At 40.5% G+C, this 23387-nt stretch overlaps 1 protein-coding gene across 5 annotated transcripts in view; it reads left to right on the top strand.

Annotated features, from left to right (window-relative positions):
- PTK2 (protein tyrosine kinase 2) overlaps positions 1–23387 on the top strand; it is a 195961-nt gene that overhangs the window by 60274 nt on the left and 112300 nt on the right. The window contains exon 1 of one of the 5 annotated variants that reach the window (XM_059867689.1): positions 4224–4620. The exons of 2 other annotated variants lie outside the window; for them this stretch is intronic. In XM_059867689.1, the coding sequence (XP_059723672.1) occupies positions 4518–4620 (103 nt within the window). In that variant the 5' untranslated portion in view covers positions 4224–4517. Of the gene's footprint in view, positions 1–4223; positions 4621–23387 lie in introns of those variants that run through there. 2 more of the 5 variants (XM_059867656.1, XM_059867639.1) reach the window with 2 other exon arrangements.

The following is a 23387-nucleotide window of genomic DNA, read 5'->3' as shown; positions in this document are numbered from 1 at the left end:
ATCAGCTAGATTAATGCAAGGAGCTCTTCCTCCATCTCCTACAGGAATATGCAGATCTCCTTCAAAACACTGCCTTTGTTCTTCAGCTTCTAGTAATTACTAGAGTGATAAACAGTAGCCCATTAAGTGGCTAAGACTATGAATTTTTGAATCCAGTATAATAATAAGCATCACCATCATCATCACAGAACAGGTTAGGTTGAAAGGGACCTTCAAGATCATCTAGTTCCTACCCCTTTTTTATGGACACAGTCACCTTATACCAGACCAGAGTGCTCAAAGCTCCATCCAACCTGGCCTTGAACACTTAGAGGGATGGGGCATCCATGATTTCTCTGCATGTGTCTCACCATCCTCATAGTGAGGAATAACTTCCTAATACTTAATTTAAACATATTCTTTCAGTTCAAAGCCATTCCTCCTTGTCAGAAGTCCCTCTGCGGGTACTGGAAGGGGCTCCAAGGTCTCCCTGGGGGCCTTCTCCAGGCTGAACATTTCCCACTCTCTCATCCTGTCTCCAGAGCAGAGGTGCCTCCAGCCCTGATGCTGATGTCATGGCTGTGCTCTGGGCTGTAGCTCTTCATTTTTGTTCTAACAAGTGAATGGGCTGCTCTTTTCTCCCTTGGAGATCTCTGTTGCTGCTCTGTTCATCTGGTGGCTGAGGTGTTGCTGAAAAGGAACTGAAAAGCAAATTTCTGTTCTGTTCTCCATCACTACCCCGGTACCAATCTGTCTGTTTTCCTCACAGTTTCCAAATCCTAGTTCAGTTTGATTTTTCAGCACAGTGGAACTTGGACAAGTGTTCCCTGTTTGGATCTGTCCTGGTCCCCTTCCTAAGAATGCTCCAACTTGCCAGCCAGTTTGATCAAAATTTGATGAATAGAGATACTAACTGTTGTGAAAAAAAATTAGTTGAATAGCAGAGAGTTCCTAATGATGCCATTTACTGAGGGAGAAACTGGGGTCAGTTCTGTGCTGATGAGATCTCTGGAACACCCCCAGGAGCTCCTGCTCCGGACTTGACCATGGAGAAAGCCAAGGTTTGCCAGTTTGTCTGATGGGCCTGATCTTTGTTTTTGTTTGGATAAGCTTGAGTGGAAAAAATCAGACAACCTTTTATATGTCTCACAATTGTAAAAAACAAACCCCCTGCTGTTTAACCCTTTGTTCCCCAGAGTTTTTTGATTTTTGAAGGTGGCATCAATAAGAGACAGGCTCAGCACCACAAAAAAAAATTTAAAAACTTAATACCTTGATACAATTTAAAAAAAAGCATCTGACTTTCTTCCTCCCCTCTTGCTTTCCAAAAGCTGATGCTGATAATCAGTAGTCTTTAAAAGCAGTCTGAAATTGAGCAACCAAAATCATAGTCATAGCAGAAAAGTCTTAACTTGAATTTCCTTGGGGCAGAATGCCATTTCTTAGCTGACCTTGGCCTGTCTGTTGTTATTGGGGTAGTCTGAGCTTTTTTTCTGGTTAGAATGTGTGCTAAGGAAAATGGCCAGTGCTTCTACAAATTCTTAGTAAAAACTTATGAATTCTTCTTTTTGTAATAAATACTTTTTAAATTTTTTCTTTAGTGACTGTTATCATCATTGCTTACACAGAGACTACTACACACATGCTATCAGTGTGTGTCAGCAAATGCATCTTGCACAACAAGAACCAATGCTCCTGTTCCACAGCCCTAATTTCTGACAGATGTTTCTTACCTCAGTAAATGTTATAATCTGATTGGCATTACTTAAAACAGATTACTTTACATAAATGCTGCTCAGATAGCTACTTGATGAGCTGTATTTAGAAAATGTTGTAAGTACTCAGTATACCTGTATACTGGAGATGTATTTGACTTCTCAAGTTTGGTTTTTTTTTTTTTTTTACTTTGTGCCTTGTCTGCTGCTGCTTCATCCCTGTCTGCCTTCCTCCCTGCAACTTGGAATTTTGGGGTTTCTGAACATCTCCAGAACATAAATTTTATGCTTTTGGCTTTTTTTTTTCCTTTTGTGCAGAAAAAATATTATCATGTTATTTGAAAGAAGAGAATGAGCATATGTCCACTGTGTACTTCTTATAATAACAAATAGATATTAAGTATTTTTTAAAAAGCATCAGGGAAGCACTTGGTTTAAGTGAAAAATACATATTCAGGGTGTAAAATGTTGGACAGCTTCTACGATTGAATTTAAAAAATTCTCATGTTATGAAGTACTTAGTTTTCACCTTCATTTTGTAGTCTAATACAAAACCAAGAAGGTATGTCCTTGAGAAGAATGAATATAATACTGGTATTATATGAGCAGGCAGTATCTCTTGACACTTGGATTGATAATCTGTATTAGCCTCATCTGTTAAAAGTGTAAAGAATACAGAGTCCACACATTCTGTTTATTAAACTGTCCTTGGTAATGCACTTACCAGTTGATATTTAAAGGGTTTTTTTCATAAATAAAATTGAATTTAGATCGTCCCCTTTTTACTTCTAGATATTTTTTTATCTGCTTTTCTGGAAAACATTTTCTTTTTATGGAAGAAACACACTTTAAAAATATATATTGTACATCCTAGAGCACAGATCAAATCAATTTAAGGAAAACTGAAGAAGTATTTGCAGTTTCCTTTTTCGAAGGAAACAAGTCTGATTTGCTCAAGGTCACCGAGGAAGCCCATGGCAGAGCTGGATGTGTAAAAGCAGATTTCCTGCCCTGCCAGCTGCAGCATGAACCAGAGAGGCACCGAGCCTGTCTGTGCCCCTTCTGTACCCACACAACTACAATAATTGGGGGTTTAAATATTTACTGTAGCGGGTTTTGCTTTATTATTGAAGGTAAATATAATCGACCTTGTCACCAGAAGTGTTTGTCTGTCTGTGTAGCACTGAGGGGGCTTGAAAAACTTTGTGGTGGGGGGAGGAAGGCACCCACGCATGTCTTCAGTTCCCTTTGGCTTTCTTCAGCCCCAGAAAGAGCTTTGTGCCTGAGCAGTGATGCAGAACATCTGATGGGCCTGGTTGTGGCCTAATCTCTCCCTCTCTCTTTTTTTTACCACGGAATATTTTTTCTCGTTTAAATAGAGAAGCAGACAATAGTTAAATGCAATTGCTGCTTCCTTTCTTCTTCTTTTTTTTTTTTTTAATCAAGAATTTTGACATACACCACTAATTCTGCAAGGCCAGTCAGTATATTGAGAAATGAGATGGCAGTAAAGAATGGTAATTAAACATATGCTGTAAGGAGTGCATGCTGCTACAAGTAGGCAGATAGGTTAAGTTGAAGGCTGCTGGCTTTAAGATTAATTCCCTTTTGGTTCTAGTCTTGGATAAGCCTCACGCCTTACTGCTGAGGGCTGGGAGTGAGAAGAGATTACCGTGGAATATATAAAGAGCTGTAATGATAAGTGGGAATCTTGTTCCTGTTGATTTTAATATGTGTTCTAGCTGAAACAGTTGTTTATAATTTTTGTGAAATACTTTGCTGTAAAATGGATATTTGCTTTATTTCCATACACACATTCTGCCTGGTTGTGTGATTATTATTAACATTGGCTTTTGCAGTATTTATACTCACCATTTTAAAAGAAAACTGTTTATAAGCAGTTTTGGTGTTAGGTGCCACAAAGTTAAGAAGAGACAAAGGCTGTTCGCCATTCCATCTGGGGTGAATGTTTGAAGTGACCTTTGCCTTCTGATGAGAAGTCAATAAAGAAGCCCCGGGTTTAGAGGGGGGCTGGATGTGGCACTAAGGACTGGCTGGGGCTGCGATATTCATTCTTTAGGGCCAAGCAGCACTGCCAGGCTTCTTCCATCCGTAATGTCGTGGAGTGAGGCAAGTGCTGATGGAGCGTGTGACCCCAATTCCTGCTGAAGTTGGGGGAAGTTCTCCGTTATAGGGAAGTTCCCATGCGCTTAGAGCGAAGTTTTGCTTTTAGGATGCCTGGCGCTTGTGTCGGTAAGGGGACACTGCAAATGTAAAAGCGATGGCAAAACGCGGGTGCGGCAGGGAAGGGGCGGTGCAGGGCAGCCGGGAGCAGGAACATCAGCGGCGGCGAAGCGAGGCCGGTCCGCAGCCGGGCCGGGCATTTCCAGCGCTCTGTCTTTGCGCAGAGGGTGAACCGGAGACGGCCGGGCGCGGGCAGCAGACGGGGATTAGCATATTAATGGGAGCCGGGTAATCGCCTCCCGCCTCTGCCCGCCCTCCTCCGCAGGGCTCACTCCGCCTCGGCACCGCTCCCGGGGAGGAGGAGGAGGACGAGGAGGTGGATGATGCTCCGGGGCGGGGGGAGATGAGGCAGCGGCGCGGCTTCCCCGCAGCGGAGCGCGCTGGAGCCCCGGGCGGGCCGGGGGACCGCGCTCCCCCCGCAGCCAGGTGAAGGCGCACCGCCCCGGGGAGGGCCGGGGCTCCCTCCTCTCCCCGGGATCCGGCACGTCCAGGCGGCTCCAGCCTCCCCCCGCAGGAGCCCGGAGCGCTGAATCGGGACATTGTGTGCCGGAGCTGGCCGGCATCGAGCACGCTCTGTGTATGTGGCTGCTGGAGGTGGCCGGGCAGCAGCCCCCGAGGCGGGCAGGTGCGGGCTGCATGGAGAAAAGCGGCTGCAGCCCATTCCCCATGTGCTGGGCTAAAGGTACTCCGACCTTTTATTTATATCTAAGTGTGTGTGTGTGTGTGTATGTATATGTATGCGTATGCGTTCCTCTCTCCCTCTTAATTTAACATTTTACCACCTGTGGTTCTATGGTTTTTTCCTTGCAAAGCCAAGCTAGAAAATAAATATTCTGGTCATGCGCTTGCAGTGCGGAGCTGCCCCTCCGCAGGAGCTGCTTCACCTGACAGCTGGGATGCTTCGGGTTTTGTGGTTTGTTTTTTTTTTTTTCTCTCTCTGCCTTTAAGAATGATTTGAAATGAAAAGAGCGCTTGAGCTGTTTGGTTTATACTTGCACTGATGTGAGGATCTGACGGCTTTGTTTGTGATCTTTGTATGTTTGAAGCCGCTGCGAGGGTGATTCTGCTTTCACTCACATTTTAGAAGTCGTTTTAAAGTCTGATCCTGATCGTAGGGAGCGGAAGACTCACATGTTTTTACTTGATGTCTCTGAATTTGCCACCGCTATTATCCACCCCCAAACTGAGACAATAAGTAGACACAGAGCATGAATTTATTACAATGAGACGGTTGCACTTGAAATTGAGGCTTAACAATAGTTAGATGGACTTGGGAAAGTCATTTACGTGATAATCCTAATTTGCACCCCAAGACTTTAATATTTACCGTATTATCATCTGAACGTTACTTGTATATTGGAGTTGTGGATGTGACTTTACAGGGATTAAGGTCGAAATTCTGTTAGTAGCTAAAGAAGTAAATCTTCCTTAGATGGAAAGCAGCTGTAAAAAGTTGAATGTTGCTGGTTGTAAGCATAACCTTCCTCGTGCCTGCTTTCATTTCAATGTACTTTCTTTTTTGGAAGAGAAACTGGCAGTGAAGTATTGCGTCACCGTAATCTTGGATCACGGACAGCCAGTTACTTCGGAAGTACAGGGCAAACGTATCTGAGCTAAGGATTCGATAGGCATAGCTGCTGATTAGTTTTTGAGAAAAACATTAAATTTATTTACAGTTTTTATTGTCTGGTAATTAGGAGGGCACACGAAGAAGCATTTAACACTTTGTTTTGCCTGCTTTCTGTACCTTTCAGAAATATTCAGGCTAAACTAGTCCTTGCCACACATTGACATATTATACCACATAGAGTAGAATCGACTTAGAAATGGGAGAAGTGGAGCACCACACCCTGGTTTCATGAAGTACAGAACCTGTCAGCTCACAAGGGAATAATATTTAGTAAACAATGAGTAACAGTAGCTGGAAACAAAGCTAATACAGAGTGTCCTTTGCTTCTAGTAAAACTTGTTTACCGTGAAGGGGGTAACAACAATGCCAGATCTGTGTGTCATAAATTGGGTAAGAGAAGTATTAGATGAAATTGGGATTCATCTCCTTGGACTACTGTGAGGGTCAGGATGAAGGTACCTCCCAGAAAGTAACTTTTAAAAGTAGGGAAGAAGAATCTTCTGAAAGCAAAGCCAAGCTTTTGCCATCTGCTGTTCAGGCTGCTTAGTACTGAGGTATCAATTTCTCCCCCCTACTCCTGTCCCAGAGGATGCCCCAGCAGGGCTGGGGATGTCTGCATTGGGCCATGATAAAAGGTATTGATTCCCCCCCCCCCCCATTCCAGCAACTGAAATGAATGAAAAATGATCCCACCTCTTCCTCTGGTCGCCTGTGTTCTCAGAACATGACTTCAGGGAAGACTGCTTGTCCATCTCCTCTGCCCCAAAATCTGGAGAACAGCCTTGTAATCTCTTGTTATTCCTGTTGGGGGGAGGAGGGGAACACCAGGGGTTGCATAAGAGGACAAAGGCACCAGGATCTTCACAGCTGCCAGTTGTGATGATTTCTAGAAAAGGCTTCATCACAGCCTCCCAAAAAAATGGGACAGATGAGAAATAGCTTGAGCTATATTTGTCATTGAATGGTGGCCATGCCTTAGTCGATGATTACTTTGTGTACTGTTCACCGGCTTAACCTTAGGGAAATGAGACGGATCTGGCCTACTTTGATAAGGGCTGTGAGATATCTGCAGTCCAAGAAAGGTAATATATTAATGAGAGAACCATTTAGTTCTGATGTTTTTTATTCTGCCTCTTATGTTTTTCTGGTAAAGTGTAAGGTTGCATGTAGCAAAAACTGATACAACTTTTAAGTATTTTATAATGTCTTAAAATGGGATCTTGATGTGTATGTTTTATCATCCATAACTTCTTTCTAAGTGCTCTGTTCTCTTTTGAATGGGACAGATTGAGCTTTCATTGTACCAGGTGTGATCTCAGCAAATGTTTGTTCTTTGAAAAGGCTTTGAAATATTTCAGTGAGTCTGTGTTCATACAGAGGTTCCACTTTTTTTTAGCGTTCTTAAATCTGAAATCGTCAAATCTTCTTAGCGATAGCGTGGGATGACCTAATTGCAGCCAATTCTGTGGCTCTGTCTGTAGGACTGCTACAGAGAATAAGATACTTGCTTGCTTTAGAAAGTACTTGTGTAAATCTGTGTTGTTTTTTTGCCTCATCTCCACATCTAAATCTAATCTAAGTAGTGTTACTGAATTGAATAATTTATTCTGGATCTGCACTCTCCAGATTTGAGGGTATTCTGATGGGTGAAGGAAGAGAAAGTGTGTCCTTTGTTGCTGGCATATTTCTTCTCAGTAAGTCTGTATTACTTTAGTCAGGATAAGAGTAGGACATTTTTGGCTGCTTCCTCCCTCTCATTAAGTAATTTGAAACTTAAAATATCAGGTCTTGTGGACTAATCATCCTGAAGCTCAGTTACAGCTTCGGGGGGGATGCTGAAGTGGCTGTCTTGATCCTTGAGCAGTCACCACTCCTTTCCCAGCTAAGTGCTGAAACTTTGTGCTGGTATCATACAGGGGTGTTTCCTTTCTGTCTTTTACAGCAGACTAGAAAGTAATCATGGGTCATTAAAGACTTTTCACTAACATCTCTGAAATTTGTTAAAATCATTAATAGTATAATGTATTACACTTCGACCTAGATACTTTTGCTGGTGAACTTTTTTCTTGTGTTTCCTGTGAATTCCTGCCATTTTAACCTTACACAATAACTGGGTGAAAGCAGTGTAAACTTGACAGCCAAGGGTAGTTGGGTGGCTCTGCTATAGGTCTGTGAATTGTCCACCCGATGGAAGAGGAAGTTTCTTGAATAACTTCCAGAAGAGCTCTGTTTAGTCATTTATGAACAATTAATTGATGTAATTCATTGTGTGCCATGTGAGTTGTTACTGCAGGGTGATCAGTCCTTGAACTCAGCCATTCAAACTAACATGGAAAATCTATACTGGCTTAAAATAATTGAACCAAATTCTGTCAAAAACCTGGTCTTGATTAAAATAAATATTAAACATTTTAACCTGTGTTGTGAAATGTATTTAATCTGCTGGGAAAGAGTTTTGCCCTATTGCAAATGTTGCAATCTTTTTTTAAAGAGAGAAGCAGTTCCAAGTTAAATGTTGAGGGTTTGTTTTTTGGTGAGCCCTGCTGATTGACGGGGTGTGTTCAGATGTGACCTGCTGGTCATGTGTTGAATATAAGCAAGACAGTTGGATGCGTAATAGAGGAGGTCAGAGCTGTTTCTCCTTCATCTCCATGTCATAAATCTCTGCTGTTTTGCTGACAGAGTGATAGCATTCAGTCCAACAGGCCTTTAGGTTTTTATGTGATAGGTTATCACTAAGAGGGACACAGTCATAGAAAATAGAGTATGGGAAGTTGCTATGAAGGTTGTAAGCAGGTAAATAATCTCTAAAGCAAGATATCATACTTCTTTGATGCAGACATTGTATATGTAACATGGAAATATAATTGTTCTTGTGTATAGAAAGGAAGAAAAGCCATTCTGTTTGTATGAGTGTTCTGCTGCATCTTCTCAGTGAGCTTCAGTTGAAGTGACTTGAGGGAAGCACCTGCTCTTGCATTTTTTTCTTTGCTCTATAGATGTAGTTTTGGAGTGACATTAAGTGCTTTTCCCTTGGTGTCTGAGGGGAAAGCAGCTGGGAAAAGTCTTCAACTAGGAAAAGTCTGGTCTGTCATTTGACAGTCTGTTGTTGGCTAACCACATGGGCTACATTGGCCATTTCCTTCTGAATGGTAAGGTTGCCTAAACTTTTGTTAAACTTAGTATTAACTTTGTAGCTTCTTGAGCTATGAGACTTGCAAACCATGAAAAGCATCTCTTCAATTCCTGGGTTTTTTGGGAGATTTGTAGAAAGAAGAAAAATAATGTTAATCTCATCAAACCACTGATTTGTAAAGGGAAAAAGTTCATAGAATCGCAGAATGGTTTGTGCTGGAAGGGGCCTTAAATAACTGTCTAGTTCCACCTCCCCTGCCATGGGCAGGGGCACCTTCCACTGGACTGGTTTGCTCAGAGTATCATATTCCTGATATGCCTGTATATATTTAAAGGTGGAAAATAATCTGGAAAAGCAAGGGGGGTTCCCTTTCAGTGTTACAGCACAGCCTGTGGTAGCTCAATATTCTTCAAAATACAGGAACTATGCAGCTCAGGGAGTCTGCTGCATTCCCACTGGGGTGATTGTTCCTGTTCTGTATACGACTGGAATGGAAGATGGAGTTTTGAGATATTTTTACAAGAAAGGAAAGTGATTGTTTCAAAGGGCTGGGGGAGCATTTGGTTCCCTGGGTAATGGAGATGTGTGATCTTATCAATTGTAGCACCTGGTAATGAGCCAGTGAAGCAGCTTGGAATTAAATTCTGAGCTGCCTGGAAAAAACCTAAAACTTCAGTAAGGAAAACAAAATGTTTGAAATATCCTTTTAAAGAAGCATTGGAAAACAAGTCTAACAGCAAAGTGTGGAAGTTGGAACCCAAGTGAATGTTTCATTGTTGGAAATGATGCATTAAGCAGAAAAGTTAACCAGGAGTTTATAGCCCTAATTGTTTTCTTATTCAGTTTATATTTGAAATTTCTTTATCACAACTCCCATTGTGTGTTTGTGTATATTTATTTTCTGTATGTAAAATACATCTGCAGACACGTGCATAATTTGGTTTGCCCAGCTAGCCTGGCAACACTTGCAGTATTTCAACATTGGATACCAAAGATGATCTCTTACCTGTTTTTGTGTTTTTAGCAAATGCAATTCATTGGGCAGTGTCTCTTTTGGAAGCTTTTATTGGTAGGACTATGGTACTGCAATGAGGTTTCGTGACTGGAGTTGTATTTGTAAGAAATTTATTAGGTTGTCTCAACCCTTCACTTTCTGTAGTGTTGCTGAAATTGAATAGTTGCAAATTCATGTCTTGTAAAAATGTTGATGTGCCAGCAAAGAGTATGTACTTTTCATTAATTGTTTGGAAAAAAAATCCTCACAAGTATTCCTAAATTCATGACCTGATATGGCTTTGTTAATGGAATATAACTGGAGACTCTGTAGATTAATATACACTATAACAATGTAATAGGAAAATCTGTACAAGCTGCTGAATTCTGTAACCCAGAACAACAAACAGAAGCCAGACATAAGGAAATATCTTTGTAAATATTCTATTAAAAGAAGCTTAAGTACAGGACAACATAAATGTATTTGATTAGAGGAATTACAGAAATATTGTATCGTTCATGAAGATTTCATCATCATGCAAAAGCAATGAGATCCCTGCAGTATCTCCTGTTGAATCCATGTTGAGAACTGCCAGTGTCAGTTTTCCCTGCTGGGTTGTCAAGGACAGGGCTTGCTGAGGTGCGGAGGTGGTGGAGGGCTTGCTGAGGTGTGGAGGTGATGGAGGGCTTGCTGAGGTGTGGAGGTGATGGAGGGCTTGCTGAGGTGTGGAGGTGATGGAGGGCTTGCTGAGCTGTGGAGGTGATGGAGGGCTTGCTGAGGTGTGGAGGTGATGGAGGGCTTGCTGAGGTGTGGAGGTGATGGAGGGCTTGCTGAGGTGTGGAGGGGATGGAGGGCTTGCTGAGGTGTGGAGGTGATGGAGGGCTTGCTGAGGTGTGGAGGTAACTAGTGGTTGCCCAGCATTGGGTGATTCTGTATTTATTGGCATATGGAAAGAGGGTAGGATTGTCCTCTTCTGATATTTAATGTAGCTTAGATACTAAGTAAAGCATTTTTGTGTGCATTCAATCCTGCTGAGTCATTTTATTGAAAACAACCTGTAAACAAACTCCCCTCTTTCCTTTATTGATTTGATAACCGAGGTTTGTTACTTTGCCAGAAGGGAGATTGCTTAATTCTCTCCCCAAGCACTGTCACTGCTTTCTGAAGTAGAGTTTCTCCTGCGAGTGATTTCAGATCCATAACAGCAAGCACTAGGGGTTTGTACTTTCTATTTAAATTGGAATCTGCAAATGAAGTATTGTCTCTTGCTTTACTGAGGAAATGTCTAAGGAGAAACATCTTTTTCCATGGCCTAATTCTCCTCATCTTGAGTAAATACAGGGATAAAATCAGTGTGTGCTTCAGTTCTGCTGTGCCTTGGGACAGCAGCTCACAGCAACTGAGCTCTTCAGTGATGTCCTGTGCAGGGTCACATCAAGAGGGGATGAGAGTAATGAACTGAAGAGTGGCATTTTGAGACTCAAAGCTGAACTTTTTCCTTCAGTTGGCTGTGCTGTAGAACTAAAAAGTAAAACCAGACTTTACTCACTTGAACAGTACCTCTTGATGAAGCAAAATTAGTCACTTAATTGCCAGTATTTGGTCATGGATTCCCATACCATTTGAGTTTTCTCCTTTAACATCCATGTAAAGGTCATTGGAGCCAGGAACATTTTCATCATAAGTGATTGCAGGGTGAGTAAAGGTCTGCAGTCCTGTTACATCTTAGTTTCTGGGAAGGAGAGTGGGAAGGAACTGGGTGTGGTCTGTAGCTTCTTAGCTGATTTTGGAAGATAAGGGGCAGTAGGATTGAAACTCTTCTCACAACTTTTCTGCTAATATGTTTGCAAGTCAGCAATGATCCGTTCTTGCTGGCATGGGGAGATAGTAGGAATCATGTTCCTGAAATCTCAGTGTGTTCAGCTCAAAGGGGGTTTTGTCTTGGCTGTGTCGTGATGGTCGGTCAAGATAATCTGAAGAACTGCAACAAAGACACTTTGGAGTAGAGCAGCCTTTTCAATTTGATCCTAACAAATGATTCCCATGCAACGAATTCCATTGCCAGGTACTTGAACAGCAGCTTTTTGTCCATTCAGGTGTTTGATTGCAGCAGTCTTGACTCATGTTGGCAGAATTAAAAGGTCTCTGATTTATGGTTCTGTATGGCTGTACCTGTCAAATAGGGGCATGTGTGTGCTGCAGATATCCATCCCATCCCCTCCCCAGAGGGAAAAGGCCCTGCTCAGGTGACAGGGATCTGTGTATCTGTTCCCAGTTCAGGGCGGATTCCTGTGTCATGTTTATCATGAGAGTGGCAAAGGAATTAAGATTTACACCCTGAGCTGTTCCAGTCAGTGTCCTCTGGCACAGAAGTGGGATGGGCATGTAGGGGTGGTGCCTGTCAGGTCAGTAAGTTAATGTTTTATCAGCTAACCAGGTTTAGCTGAAGGTTGTCTTTTCTGCATGTGTTTCTGAACCTGAAATTAAGAGGATTTTGTTCTGGTTATAATTGTGAGGACTTAGTGCCTGTGGTTTTCTTACACAAAATTGGGAGGATGCCATGGAACCCCAGAATGGTTGGGGTTGGAAGGAATCTCCAAGATCATTTCACTCCAAGCCCCTCAGCCATGGGCAGGGACCCCTTCCACTATCCCAGGTTGTTCGAAGCCCCATCCAAACTGGCCTTGAACACTTCCAGGGATGGAGCAGCCACAGCTTCTCTGGGAAATCTGTGCCAGGGCCTCATCACCCTCACTCTAGAGAATTTCTTCCTTGTTCCTTTTCTGTCCTTGAAATGAAAGATTTGTCCCTTCAATGTTTTGCTTTTACTTTTATATTTTTTTAAATACATACATGTAGTATTTCACAGAGCATCTAATATAAAATATAAAGTATATGAGTATAAAATATATATGAGTATAAAGTATATGGGTATAAAATATAAAGTATATTGTTTTATAGATACAGGATATATAAACTGAATATATGAATGCAAAGCATCATCAAGTCTTAAGAAGGAAAATACCCATTACTTTTCTTCTTTCCAGAATAATTTTGGTGTTTGTATGGGTTCTGGTTTTATGTGATACTGAACAAACTTTTTGCTGGTTTTCATTGCATTAATTTAGTTTTCCTGGAACAAGCTGTGTGACCTGTATTGACCAGTAGTGTTGGACTTCATGTTTGAAGTACCAAACTTGCACATATAAATATAATTTAAATATCTTTTGTCATTCTAGAGGTGCAATAAAAATGTTTTTGGAATAATGCTCTTATCTGCCACATCTCACTTCTCTTCCCAGCTCTGGCTGTGATACATTTGGCCACACTGATGAAAACCAAGGTGTTGTAGTAGGAACAGGAGCACTTGCTGTGGCTGCCAAATAATTTCTGTGATAAACCCTCCTTCAGGTAGTCTTCTACTCAGAACTATCCAAGTCCTTAATTGCTTTTGCTGAAATCACTCTGGAATCTCTGAAATTGTTAATTCCTAAAATTTGAAAGGATAATAGTTGTACTTTTTCTGTGTCTGGTCTGTTCTGGGAGGGAGCAGTGACTGTTGGAGATGGGAGAGAGAATGAGCTGGAAATGAGAATTACCTGGAATCAGGAGCAAGCACACCCTGGGTACTCCTGGATACACAGCAAGGTCATGTTCACAATTCCTGTTCCATCCTGTAGGAAAAGCCAGGCAAGTTAAAACACACAAAGTTTATCCAGTAGAGAAAAGCAATGGCAGCCAGTCACTTCTGTTTAATCCAGATTTATTTCTAGTTTGTTTTTTTAATGTTAAAATCACAGTCAAGCCAAAGTAAAATAAACCACAGTGGGAGGGTTTAGGTGTAAATATTCAGGAACAAGGAAAAAGCCATCAAAATGGGGGGAAAACTCTCATACTTGGAACTGGCTGTAAGATGGGATCATGCTTGGGTCTGTATTTATGAGTTCACAGAGGTCAAAAATACTGGCTGAAGGATTTTTACATCCAGGTGTCTCAAGTTACTTGTGTGGTTGTGAAGGCTTGTGCATCTTCAGAAGAGTGAGAAATGAAGACAGCTTTGAAACTTGCTGTCACAAATCTTCTGTCTTTGTTCAGCATGATATTGGGAAATTCAGGAAAGATTAGCACAGTATTTAGAGACATAAAATCAAGAGGGAGAACACCAAACCTCAACTTAAAATAGTTTTTTATGTCTGCCAAGAATAATAATTTTATTTTATGAATCAGTCACTGATGTCTCAATCCAGTGAGTATTTTCCTGTTCAGTGGTGGGAACATAAACAAGAGGGTGTGATTTTTTGGAATAATGCTACATTTTGGTAAGTGAGAGTCATTCCCTTTCCCTAATGTGGGAATTATAAGGAATTTCAGTTTTGTTTCTCTCTGTGGTACACGTGATGCTTCAGCCCTCCAATAATTGTACAAAACAATAGTTAATCTATAACTTTTTGTAGGTCATGTCAACAAAATTCTTGAATATTTTTCCTTCTCTTTTTAGGACTTTCCTTGCTCTGTATATCCAGTCTGCACTTACAGTATTAATGTTGCTCCAGCTTTGTTGTATATGGGAATAAAAATGTGCTGCTTTATTTCTTTTCGCTGCTAGGAAAAGTATCCCTCAGATCAGGCAGTAGGTAGGACTGAGCTGTGCCCTTCTGTTCTCCCAAGGACAACCTCCTGCCCTGCAATAAAGTTGCTCATAAAATGTGTCCTTTGTGTCTGACTGGGCAGATTTTGAAGGGCTGGGTCTTTTCAGGTGCTGAATGCTTCCTCCTTCCTCATCCAGGTGCACTCAGCTACTCCAGCACTCACCACCACCAACACATTTGTGTATTCCAGTCTGCTGGAAATCCACAGGGGTGGGGGTTGCTTTGCAGAATTAAGGTCCTACTGAAGAAGAAAAGTGGATCTGGAACACTTTATGTTGTGGATTTGTTAATTCTGGCCTGTATTTTCTTTGACATCGATGGTGCAGTGTAATTTGACGCTACATTTTTAGATGGACTATTATTTTTTGCTTTAATTATTCCTTTGGGGGTTTTTTTCATTTTTCTCTTTCATTTCAGACCAGAGAGGTGCAGTTTGTTTTATCACTGTGAACTGTTTTGTTTAGCATGTAAGAGAAGATTATATAAATGTTATAATAACTTGATTTATAAGTTCAGAGCTTTCTGTCAAAACAACATGTTTATAGTCATACTCCCAGCCTAATTTGTTATCTCCCTTTAATCTTAATTTTCTTGCATTGAAACAAACAAACATGGAATTTAAGCCTTTCCTGCAAGATGTCCTATAAGAATTGAGAAATTCTATCCAAAATAATTTCTTTGTAAATACCTTATATTGGTATGCATCTTTGCTAAGTGCCTTTTAAAACATTGAGATCAATCTGTATGTTTCATATATGCTGTACAGCAATATATTGTCTTCTTTAAGTTAGACTCTGAAAGCACAAATCCAGTTTTAAATTTATGTCTTACATCTGAAAAATGAGGAAAAAAGTATTTAGCTTTTTTTCCTGAACATTTGTCCAGTTTCTAAAAGCAACAACTCTGATTTTAGGTTGGTTTTTTTCAATATCAGATATGGCAGGCAACAGAATTTAACAATGAAGGCAGAAACATCAGGGAAATAATTTAACTTTTTTTGAGTCCGGTCCTTTTAAATGCTATGACTGAATTGGGATTCAAGGGAAGATGGATAAGAGATGTTTTTAATAAATTACCTTGTATATCATAAAAGTGAAGTAAATAGAAACTGAACCAGGGTTGTGTTTAGTTTTGGTATTAGTTGTCTACATCTCCAGAATCTTTATGCTGTGAGTTTCTTTTGATTAATTAAAACAACGAAGAATCTTGACTTGTCTAGTTTTCAAAAAAAAAAAAAAAAAAAAAAAAAAAAAAAAAAAAAAAAAAAAAAAAAGCCTGCATTGGTGTTTAGAACAGTCTTCCACAGTTCGAGTTAGCCCCAGAAACTTCAAATCTGATGAAGAAGTCCTGAAAGCAGTTGAGTTTTCTGACCTTGAGCGTTTTCCCCTTGAGTGGCAGGGGATCATTACAGTGGGTGGGGAAATGGGGCTGGGCTGTGCTGCCACTTCTGCACTGGAGAACCTGCCGGGATCTCTTCCTGGAGGGATTTTTCTTATAGCTTCACCCTTTCTGTGCCCATCTCACTTCTGCTCTAAGTGTCACAGTCTGTGCAGCTCAGGTTCTTGCTGTGAAAAATGCATTTTCCACAAAGAAGGGTGGATCAGGGATGTTTTCAGCCGCTGTTAAGTGACATCTTAAATAAGGAATTAGTGTTGCCCATTAATGAATCAGAATTTGCTCTTTCTTAAAACTTTTTAAATGTGTAGGATTGCAGTAAGTGGAAAATAGTGGCTTGGGGCTCTTTGTTTAGGGGCTTGATCTTTATTTATTTATTTTTAAAATTTTATTTATTTTGCCTAAAGGGGTAGAGTAAACCATGAAGTCTCATCAAGTATGCTGCTCTGTACTCTTCTTTGTATTAGCAAAGTATTCTTCTGTTCACCTCTTAAAGTGGGAAAACTAATTTCCTTCTGGAGTGTGAAAATCATTTGCAGCTCATTTTTTCAGAGCAAACCATATTAACTCTTGATGTCTCAGATTTTCCTCTGAGTGGTGTTGTCTTTGACAGAAGAACATAACTGTGTTTTAAGTGAGCTTTTCTTGTCTGATTCCTGTCAGCCATGAGACTCACTTGCTAAGTGAAATACTCTGCAGCTGATTAAAATGTAATGAAATAATGTTTCTGACAAATGCTGAGCATCTTTAAAGACCATACTTTGACATTTGCAAAATAATGGGAAATAATTAGAGGTTAGTTGTGCTTATGCTGCTGTTGCCTGTGCCAGGCATATCTCAAATTAACCTTTTCCTTTACATTTCATTGTAGTTACTTGTTCTGCCACGTGTTCAGTTGGTCTCTGGTGGAAAAGAAGCACCTCATTACCTGTTCAAAGTTCCTATCATCTCTAAAATTCCAGTGCCTGGCTGGAGACCTGTGGATGGTGCCATGATAGTCAGTGATCAGCTGTCTTGTTGATTTTGGTGCAAATTACAGGTGCTCATCAGCTTCCTTGTATCAAATGCAAACAAGCCTTACTTGTCTATCCTGTTCCCTCAGAATTCCATCAACTTCTGCCCCTGTTAAAGATTCTTGGTCTTTTTATTCACATCTGTCCATTTAGTTGGTCAAACTAGCTAAGAGTTGATAAATGGCTTTAAAGAAAGAGGAAAAAGAGAAGGTTGAAGTTGGAAATGACACTTGAATTTGTAATACTGGTATTTTCTCCAAATTGTTTTTGCCTTCTTCAACCATTGCAATGGAATAGTTCTTCTTCATCTCCTACCTGTTCTCTGCCCCCCTTTGTATTTCATCTTCACCTCTCTCTTGACCAAGTATTGAAAATCAGTAAATGTTACTGAATACTTTAGCAGCAGAGGCTTAGAAGTGTCAGTTTTAGACTGTGAACCCCAAGAAAAACTAAACCCTCACCAAAACCAGAAAAAAATAAGTTCAGACTGATTTATTCTGTCTTAATGTGTAACAGCAACTCAAAAATCATTTAAGCAGCAGTAGCAGGAGGACTCAGAGGGAAGTAAGGGCTCCATGGTTGGGAAGAGTGGATGAATAAATGCTTGGCAGGGAGGAAAGGGGTAGCAAGTTCGGCAGCTTTGGCAGCAGCAAGGAGAAATCATTAAGTTGGTGAAGCAGCCTCTGGTGACAACTTACTGGCCTTTGAAAAATTAACTCAAACCTCTGTACAAATACACTGTTCAGAAATGATCATATATCAATTCCCCAGCTTCTAACACAGGCATGTCTGAGAAACCAGACAAATTCCTTTAATGATCCTTGGATGTTAAACTATACATGAGAACTTAAACTGTGTGCAAGACAATAGTTTTCCAAAAATCTTGAAAAATAAGGCCTGAGTGATGGGACAGCTTTAATCTTCTTAGGGTGTTTTGTTTGTTTTTGTTTGGTTTTGTTTGTTTGTTTGTTTTGGTTTTTTGTTGGTGGTGTTTTTTTTAAACATACTTATATGAACCCTTTAAAGGATCAGAATATATACAGTGTAGGCTTTTTGGATGTGTTCATAGATGGGAATTCATTGATTTCAGGCTTTTCTGAATTTGGAAATCATCATCTTGCACTGGCATCTATTGACTTGATAGATGTAGTCTATGAAAAAGCTGCCAAAGCTGCGTATCTGTCTTCTCATCTGAACTTTCTGGAAGACCCAAGGTTTATATTTGACCTTTGGAACAAGTCCAGGGGAGGCTATTAAGTTGATCATGGGGCTGGAGCACCTTGGCTATGGAGACAGACCAGGAGAGTTGGGGCTGTTCAGCCTGGAGAGGAGGAGGCTCCAGTGCCTGAAGGGGCTACAAGAGAGTTGGAGAGGGATTTGGGACAGGGGCCTGGAGTGACAGGATGAGGGGTAGCCACCTTAAGAGGAAGGACACAAGGTTTAGATTAGATATTAGGAAGAAATTCTTCCCTGTGAGGGTGGTGAGGCCCTGGCACATGTTGCCCAGAGGGGTTGTGGATGTCCCATCCCTGGAGGTGTCCAAGGCCAGACTGGATGGGGCTTGGAGCAACCAGGGACAGTGGAAGGTGTCCCTGCCCATGGCAGGGGTTGAAATGAGATGATGTTGAAGCTCCCTTCCAACCCAAACTGTTCCATAATTCTGTATTTCTGCTTTAATAACAGAGGCAAAAAATGAAGCTTTTATGGATGTTCTTAATGTAAAAAAAATTAACCCATCAGTGTTTCAGTCTCTTTGGACAGCATCTCCTACTTGTGACTCTCTCAGGAGAATGTGTGAGCATGACTGTTGTCTACAGCCTGTCCTTATGTTTCTTCAGTACCCACTGCATTAGAGACTTGTAGAGAATCTTTTAATACTATCCTCGTGGATCTTGTAAGTATTGATCAAGCTCCCATCTGGAGTCCTGCCTTTTTTAGGTTCCTTTCACAAGGCTCCTGCTCTGCCCCTTCCTTATTTTAGTTGCTCTTCTCTGGACTTTTGGACAGTGCAAAAGATGTTCTGGAAATTCCATTGACTTTTCTGTTGAACCTTGGAGTAAAATAGAAAAAACTTAATCCATAATTCTCTGCTGGCAAGGGGCTGTGTGATGCTGAAGACACCTACCCCTTGCCTTTAGTAAGCATTGACAGATCCTCTTCCAAGTCACAAAGTTCTCAAAGACCCAGTTTCAGACTCAAACTGATAACCTGATGAAATACTGTCGTCTTTGTTTGGAATATTTAATAATTCTATCAATTTGTGCAGTTTTTCCTAATGCTTGTTCCTCTTTATTTTATGTAGGGTTTTAAGTGTTTCCAAGTACTTTTGACCCAGGTACCTCTGACTTGCTGCATGTTTGTGGTGTGGAAGGTGTATTTTCACAACATTCAGGTTTTGTGCAGAAATATTTTCATACATACTAAAGCACACACACTCCTTGCTGAAGGAGATTATTCTTCTGTTTTCTCTCTAGCTACTGTGAAGTATTTATTTCAAAATAAATTCAAGCATATTAAGAGCACAGATTGCAAATAGGTAAGAACTTTGCTTCCTGAAGCTCATATGCAAGGTGTTTTAATTGCCAGATCCTTTTGGATTGTGTTCTCAGGCCAAGTCAGTGCAGCATTTAAAACTGCCTGTGTTCAAGTGCATCCCCCCTCTCCAATTAATATTCCTGTATGTTCTAGTAGAGACTTGAAGGGGGATGGATTGATACCTCAATGTGTGTGGTGTTAGCTTATGGAGGTGTCTTGTTTGTGTAACACCAACTTAATTTATTGCCACCTGCTGTTTCTGCAAATGGTGAGATTGTCACACACAAATTGCATATTTCATCACTGTGATGGTGGGAATTGATTTATTGTTTCCAGGGAAATAATTGAATAGAAGAAAAATGCACTCTAAAGTAAGTTGCATCTTTATGAGCTTCTTACTTAATACCTGTCCATTATCAAATATATTCCGAAAAGGTGCAGTAAATTCTTGTGGGGCTAGTGAAACCTGCTGACTTGATGCCTTCAGGTGTGCCTGAATTTCTCCACCATGAAGATGTTAAACCAGTCACTCCTGTCTCCTTTGCTCCCCTGCCATGATGAGTATATGCTCATGCTGGTGGTTTGGGGCCTCTGCTGCTGGGTCTGTGCTAATTCACCACAGATGGGCTGTCACAGAACCTGCAAAGACTCGATTTTACTTCTGGTTTTGAAATGTGTAGCAGTTGAATTAGATATTTCTGACCCCACTCCCTGTTGTTTGAAATTAGGTAACTGCCAGTAACAAATAAATATCTGGGTTATCTCAGGTGGGATGGGATGGACTAGTTGGAGTAACCCAAACAGTTGCTTTAGTGGAAAAGGCTGATGAGAGTTTTGGCACAAGCTGTATTGTATTTATGGCTCATGTGTTGCAAAGCATGATGAGGTTTTGACCCAGGATGTCTCCTGTCAGGGGAGGTTGGAGAGGAGATGAAAATAGTGCCACGTGAACTGTGGTTGATTATTCTTGTGGTGTTCCTGCATGATTACTACCACAACTGGAAGTGACAGAACTGATGAAGCTTAATTGTACTGAAGCTTGTCTTGCTTTACGGGATTGAACCCACCTCTTCCAGGTTCTAATTAATTTTTCTACCACAGATCCAATATTTTATCCTTTTAAGTACTAAAATCCACTTTCAGAGAACTCTCTTGAACGAAGGCCTAAATTAAATGTATTTTGACTGGTTAATACCAGTTGGAATGACTTTCTTCCCCTGGTTTAAAAACTTGAGGAAGTAGTGACTCAGTTGGAACTAAAATGGTCTGATTGCAGCTGTTACCTTCTTCAGCTCAGAACTTTTAACGCTTTTAGTCATTTGTGTCTCATGCAAAGCCAAATTTTTAGCTGATCTGACATATGTAGTGGAGATGGTTCTAGGAAAAATGAATTAGTTTTTCTAACATCAATTCTTTAGTAAGCTGTTGTCTGACTCCTCTCTGTTTACTGCATGTTGAGGAAACCCCCAAAAACACACATTCTGAACCCACTTTATATTGTAATCGAGTTAAGTGAGAGCTTTTCCTTAAAATTGTGAATTCCTTATTTCTCAGTACCGCATAAATGCCAAACTTCAGGACCTGTGGTATATTAGACATGCTTTAATTAATCTAAAGAAGGGTTCAGTAGCCCTGTGTTAGTATAGATTGAAGGTAAAAGACTGAAAAATGCTTTGGGTGGACACCAAAGGTGTTTTCTTGGATGTTGCCCATTTTCAGAGCTTTTCAGTGTTGATGATTCTATTCAGAGATTTAATGATGCATTCACTGGAATGAACCCCACCAGAAACCTCAGAGCTTCTTCGGGATTGAAAAGAGCAATGTACACAGCACAGAAGTCCCTGTTTTTCTGGAGAGAGTGTGGGAACAAGGGACCCTGTCCAAGGGACAATTCCAGCTGCAGTGAGGTGATGAGTCCTGGGTGTGGGTTCAGCCCTGCACAGCACGTCAGGACCTGAGATGAAAGCACTGCTGGGGAATCCATAAATTGTTCTGATACAAAGCAGTGTGGAATCATTGGTGCTGACTCCAGAACTCTGAAGAGGGCCCTGATGATCTGTTTGGAGTGGATGAGGTGTTTTAATCTGCTTTTAAAATTGCCTTTTTAAGGCTTTATTATATTTTGTTGGGTTTTGTTTTATTTTTAATAAAAATCTTGAAGTGGTCCATACAGTGTATGTTTATTTGCTTCTAGCTTGACTTAGCCAGAATACAGAGTAAAGAATCATGGTTTTCTTCATTTCTACCTATATACCAGAGGCTTTTTTTACTGGCTTTGAAAAACACCTGAACCAGAATAGGCCTAAGGAAAACTTTTTACAGGTCATTGAATTTTGTAAGAGGCCATTGCCCTGCCAGCAACAGCGAGGCTGTTGTCATGCTGTTCCTTCTGAGCACTTAAGTGCCTTTTATCTGACAGTTAAAATTATTAAAGGGGGTTAAACATTAAAAGGTAGTTGGAACATTTTGAATTATAGACTGGGATGGTGTCATTCAGTAATATAAAACCAGGAAATCCCAGGTAAAATCGAATGGTGGCCAAAGCCAAATGTGTTAAGCATTGACAGTGTGTAGCTGGGATAGCTAATTGCTCTCCTCTGCTGCCTCTAGTTTCAGGAACTTCTGGTTTTTAATTTCAGAGAGGCACCCTTGCATCATCACCAATTCTCATTAGTTTTTACTATTCTAGGACAGGAAACTCTTCCTGCTTGTATTTGCTTCTAAAGGTGTTTGGAAGAAGAGCTGGGCTATGTGGGTCCTCCTTGGAGCAGTGTTTCAGACAGGAGTGTTAGAAAAGATTATTTGAATTCACACAGCTTCCTTCAGTCTTTTATTTGAATTTTCGTAGGAAGGGCTGCTGCCAGCAAGTAGTGCAGCTGCAAAATACACAGAAATTAATTTAAATCTTTATTTTAAAATTGCACAGTTGTTACTTGCTCATTTCTCTGGTGCCTTTTGAAATAAAACTTCACCCCTTTAATTCTCTAGAGCTTGCTAGAAGCAAGCAACAGAAAGTGCAAGGGGAGATTAGTGTTTATTTGAATTTCAGAGGTGCCAAGGGAGCCCAGTGAAAGTTCAGAGTGCTGTTGAGAAATTAGGCAAGTATCTAACTGGATACTGTGTTCTGATTAAAGCTTGTACAGACATTGATTTTCTTGTATTCCCAACACAACTGATGTTTCCTCACAATTTAATTTTTTAATATTAAAAATAGAAAACGGTGCTAACTCCAAAGGGAATTGCTGATAGCACAGATTATGTAATGTTACAATAAAATTGGGTTAAACTGAGTATTTAAAGGTACATTAGGACTTAATCCTGTGGGATTTTTAGTGAGAAGGATGAGTGGTGTTTTGAATGCAGGGTGGAGGAGTACAAGACTTTTTGGGACATTTGGAACATTGCTGCTTGACAGGACAAACGTTTAACCATTGGTCTGTCCCCTGAAACCTTCTCAATCCTGTCATCCCAAGGTGCAGCTACCCCAGTAACAGCACTCAGCAAAATGCACTCTGAGTTCAAAATTCTTTGGCACTCAGCAAAATCCACTCTGAGTTCTTCAGCAGCCTTTGACCACAGCAGCTGTACAGGGAATATGCTATGGTTTCATTTAATTTAGGTGATACATTAATTAATTTATACTGTATTTATTATTGATTTTTAGTGAGTTATACTTGTCTTACATTTACAGGCCCAGGATTGTCATATTGCTTCACTTCATGTGGGTCTTGTAGTTCACGCCATGTCTGAATTCCTCCTTCATGCTCCCTTGAACATTTAATCTCCTAAAACATTATTATAATTGAAATAAATGTTCCCATATTGGCAATCTGTATTGCTAAACTTGTTTTGACTTTGGTCTGTATTATCTTTCAGCTGTATTGAGACATAGATTTAGTAACTGCTCAGGCAATATTCCCTGAGGGGAAAAAAATGGTATTGCCAGTACTGTTTTTCCATTTCATACTGATACAGTGAAGTACTTGGTGAGATGATTTAGGCCAAAGTAGGTACTAAGAGCTTGATTTTAAAATTGTTTTAATGTGTCTGGCTTTGTACTTTGACCTGAGAGCCTTGATAAATGCTTTTGAGTACAA

Source organism: Haemorhous mexicanus, chromosome 1 (genome assembly GCF_027477595.1).
Source record: "Haemorhous mexicanus isolate bHaeMex1 chromosome 1, bHaeMex1.pri, whole genome shotgun sequence".
In the NCBI taxonomy this organism is placed as follows: Eukaryota; Metazoa; Chordata; class Aves; order Passeriformes; family Fringillidae; genus Haemorhous; species Haemorhous mexicanus.
The sequence above is the reverse complement of the archived record's forward strand: the minus strand, read 5'-3'. Positions and strand labels throughout refer to the sequence as shown.